The following is a 4,751-nucleotide window of genomic DNA, read 5'->3' as shown; positions in this document are numbered from 1 at the left end:
AATGAATTATGAGGAAAACTTATCCTCCTATAATGGATACAATTACTTATTAGATACTTAATCAACCTGGTAGTTACTTAAATGCATCTCATGGATGTTGTAACTACTTATCTGTATGGATCACTTGATAGTGATATACATGAATATACCTGAAGGGTTTAAGGTATCACAAGCATCTAATGCAAAACCCAAGGGAATGTATTCTATTAAATCACAAAGATTTTTTTTTATATGGGTATATACAATCGGGACGTATGTGGTATAACTGATTAAGTGATTACTTGATAAGAAAAGTGTATACATATAAACTTATTTGCACATGTGTTTTTGTTATGAAAAACAATGATCGGATATATATCGTAGTTATTTATGTCAATGTTCTTAAAATCATATGAACAAATAAAGAGATCTATGAAATCATTCAACTTCTAAAGAATTATTTTGAAATGAAAGATCTTGAAAAAACCAAGTATTACCTTGGATTGCATATTGAGCATATGCCTAATGGTTTACTTGTACATCAAACAACTTATACCGAAAAGATTTTAAAACATTTTTTAAAGACAAACTTATTGTTGTTAGATCACTCAATATTGACACTGATCTATTTCATCCCTGCGAAGATCATGAAAATCTTAACAGATCGGAAGTTCCATATTTTAGTGCAATTGAGGTTCTTATGTATCTTATAAATTGTACAAGACCTGACATTTTTCTTACAGCTAATTTGTTGGCAAGATTCAGCTCAACTTCTACCAAATGACAATGGAACGGGATCAAACACATATTTGGATACCCTTGAGGAACTGCCAATTTAAAATTATTTTATTCTAACGCTTCAAAACAAGATTTGGTTGATTATGTATATGCAGGTCATTCATCAAATCCTCATAAAGATAAATCTCAAACTCGATATGTATTACTAAATGGAGGTACCACAAAATCATGGCGTTCTCAAAAACAAACACTTGTTGCAACATCATCAAATTATGCCGAAGTGATTGCATTACATGAAGCCACTCGGGAATGTTTTTGGTTAAGATCAATGACACAACTCATTATTGATTCTTGTGGACTAGAACGCGATAAAAATTCAACAACTATCTATGAAGATAATGCAGCTTGCATAGCACAAATGAAAGAAGGATATATCAAAAAACACATGTTCACAATATTGGCATGAGGCAAGATCAAAAGATGTAACGACTTAGCGATGTCTACTTGAGGGGGAGTCAACTCTATGCTGCACTCTTTTTCCCTTGGCTAAAGTTTTTATCCCACTGGGTTTTTCTTTAGCAAGGTTTTTAACGAGGCAGTAACTTGTAGTTGATCTCTAGTGAAACAAAATTGTCGTCCAAGGGGGAGTGTTATAAGTCAAGTGTCATGGTGTAGTGGCCGACACTTTTGATAAAGTAAAATTTGGTGAATCAATATATTTGGTGAATCACGGATATTACTGTTCCACCCAACTGCACAGTGAATTATTGTACTATAAGTATGTTATCGATTGTAACCAGTAGGTACACCATTCTTGAATAAGAATATACTATCTTCTTTCATATTTCTTCAAAATAGGTATTACAAGTAGTTATAAACTACTAAATTATAACAATAAAGACAAAAAAAAAAAAAAAAAAAAACCCCAATACGATATGATTCTTAATATTATTGTTAATAAACAATAAACAATAATAAAAGCTAAAAAAATCACCACATTAAAAATTTATTGACTTAAATAGCCTCCGCTCTCGGTTGAACCATGTTAAGTTCCTCATCCCCACTCCAACTTTTTTTAGCTTTTGGTCCCGTTGGTCCATCTTCACCCAACAATGCTCTTGGTAATTTTTCAATAATTTTCCCAAATAATATCCTTTCATACCATTTTAGATCCTTTTTTATTTCAGTAAGTACTTCAACAATTTCATATGCCTTACTAGGACCCCATTTTCTCATATAATTCAACCACGGTGGCTCAACCACCACATTACCCAAATACTCTGCCGCCACAACAACCGCACCAACACCCGTATCCATAATCTTGTTACTCATGGCCATTTTGTCTATCAAACCAGCAACTTTTGCACCTTTCCATCCATAAGAAACAATCCCCGATTTTGAATACAACCCATGACTATGTAACGACGAGTAAGCCACTATTTTACCATTCGCATCATCCCATTCTAGAGCCGAAGCGCTCACCCATTCACCCCAACTATGTCGCGCAAAGCATACACTATTTAACTCGCCGTTAATATTACTTATCCTTAAAGTCATATGTTCCCAATCACCTACATGCTCGCCTACAGGTTTCAATGATAGTGTTAGAAACAACACTTTAGCTATTGATGCACCATTAAAAGGGTGAAAAATCCATACGCTAATATCGCTAAATAATCCTCCAGCAACCGGTTTAACATGAAAATAAGCATTAGCATTTTTTAAAGTACCAATCTTTACTTTATCCTTTCTTGAACCATCAACCGGAAGATCTAGCCAATATCTTCTATCGGTCGGACCACCCTGTGGAAGGTTTGCACCATTCTTTTGTATTGGAATAGGGCCCTGATCAGACCCATTATGGTATAGCAATGCACCACTTTCGAAAAACCAATCAACCGATGAAGGAAGATATTCTTCATCGGGATGAAAATAAACAATAGGAGAATAGGCCGAAATTAAATTTCGAATTTGGAAAATATTGGGCATAGCATTATTTGCTTTACTCCCTTTCAACTTTCCTATACTATGTTCGTCGTTTTTAATCTTAAATCCACCCATGGAACTATGAACATGCAACCCGTTCATATCAATAACATTTTGGTTTTCAAAACGGATTAGATCATCATCATCATCATTATCATCATCATCATTTGAAATCGTTTTTTTCGCCGTTGTGTGATCTTCTGTAAAGTCTTGACGAACACAACTCACTTTATCAAGTGTTGGCTTATCAAATGAGCTAGTGATCACGTACCCAATAGCCTTGTATCCGCGAGGTGCGATTGGGAGCCAAACGTAACATTCACCGTCTTTAGTGATATTTAACGAGTGACTAGTCCACTTAAGAACGTAATCAATGGGTGACTTAAGACTCGGATTATAAGGATCGTTTGATACATCTTTCGCGACAAGAAAATGACCAAAAAGTGGGATGTTGTTTGAATGTGCATATGATCCTAAACTTGAAAAACTATTTGGGATTGCAACCGGATCATAAAATGTTGTCCCTAGATTCCCGGATCCACCTTCATTCGTTGACCAAATTTTCTTGAATGACGTCACATGAGTCACTGCTAATCCTCCCAAATCTATTGTTCCACTTGCAAACCCTCCACCTAAAATTAGAAATAATGATCAAAAAATATATAATATTAATAATTTGAAAACTAAGATTATCATTCTAGAGCACATGATATCGCGACTAAAGTACAAACTATATACGTAATCAGTGAACACAAAAAAAGTATTTGTAAGTGAAACGAGAGAGTTTACTAAATTCAACAAATATATCTATCTATTTTCTTTTACACAATAAAAGGAAAAAAATAAATAAAAAACATTAACTATTCCGTAAAAGTGTCTAAGTCGAATTAAAAATTAAAATTTTCTTAAATTATTTAACATTCAGAGAAATAATGTACAATTAAATAACTGGCATTCTAAAATTTATAATTAATCACTATGTAAATACGTAGTTATGACGATTCTAAAAGCTTAAGTTTGAAAAAATGTTAAAAGTATTTAGTAAAAGTGTACACTTACATTAACTTGATATGTGCAATGAAGAAAGATAAACAAAGAAGAACGTGAGAGTTAAAAGCTTAATAAAATAATGTCGACTAAAATAAAAATCTTTTTTGTAAAATACGTAGTATAACATTTCTTATAAAATGAGCTTGTGTCCAGAAATATTGTTAAGAGTTAAGGTCAAACTTCTAAAGATGGAGGTTTTAAAACTTATTTTGTCACATGAAATTGTAAATCTACATAAATCCATCCTCATTTTAACATGTTTTCATAAGTTAAGGTAATTATAATTATATCAATATCAATACAAACTAGCATTTTAATTTTTACACCATTTTTTATTCATACGCATATGTACGGAAAAAAGTGATGTGCAAATGAGATTTATAATTCATAATAAAGCATGAAACAATCAATATATTATTTTACGGCAAAAAAAGGTGACGTGCAAATCAGATTTATAATTCATAAGGCATGAAACAATCAATATATTAATTTACTGCAAACATAACTATAAAAGGCGATACCTTGGTGAGGTGTCCATTTGGGAACAGAAGAAGGAAGTTGAAACAAGGTATAAATATTGTGTTGTGAATTATTAGACATTGTTGTTGCCACATTGAAGGAGAAGAACAAAGAGAATAAGATCAAAGTGGTGATTAATGAAGAAAAATTCATCTTTTGATAAAATGAATTCGGGAATAATATAATTAGTGTATTAGTGTATAGTAGTGAATGATATAGTCGTGAATGAATTACCAATTACTATGCTTTTATATATAGTTAGTCATGCCTACTCCTGTCATTAGATTAAATTATGCAAATTCCTTATATAGATCTTACATAATGGTGCATGCGATATTGTTTTGACAATCTAATTAAAATAAATTGGTAACAGAATTCGTGTACTTAAGAAATGATTTTTGATTTTTTATATATATTATATATAACTACTAGATTTAAGAGTCCGTGCGTTGCACGGAGACTCTTCCGCAAACAATCTC

General features: G+C 32.2%; 1 protein-coding gene across 1 annotated transcript; it reads right to left on the bottom strand.

Moving 5' to 3' along the window:
• Positions 1-1,731: 1,731 nt before the first annotated feature.
• LOC139859271 (hypothetical protein At1g04090-like) lies at positions 1,732-4,353 on the bottom strand. The gene is made up of 2 exons (XM_071848068.1): positions 4,275-4,353; positions 1,732-3,335 (listed from the first exon to the last, which is right to left on the bottom strand). Exons 1-2 carry the CDS (start codon positions 4,351-4,353, stop codon positions 1,732-1,734), a joined length of 1,683 nt encoding a protein of 560 aa, XP_071704169.1.
• Positions 4,354-4,751: the final 398 nt, after the last annotated feature.

The sequence above is a fragment of the Rutidosis leptorrhynchoides genome, chromosome 7 (genome assembly GCF_046630445.1).
Source record: "Rutidosis leptorrhynchoides isolate AG116_Rl617_1_P2 chromosome 7, CSIRO_AGI_Rlap_v1, whole genome shotgun sequence".
Lineage (NCBI taxonomy): Eukaryota > Viridiplantae > Streptophyta > Magnoliopsida > Asterales > Asteraceae > Rutidosis > Rutidosis leptorrhynchoides.
The sequence above is the reverse complement of the archived record's forward strand: the minus strand, read 5'-3'. Positions and strand labels throughout refer to the sequence as shown.

Coding starts and splice junctions, on each gene's coding strand:
- LOC139859271 (XM_071848068.1), bottom strand. CDS start 4,353: ATGTCTAATAATTCACAACACAATATTTATACCTTGTTTCAACTTCCT. Junction 3,336..4,274: donor CAAATGGACACCTCACCAAG/GTATCGCCTTTT, acceptor TTCTAATTTTAG/GTGGAGGGTTTGCAAGTGGA.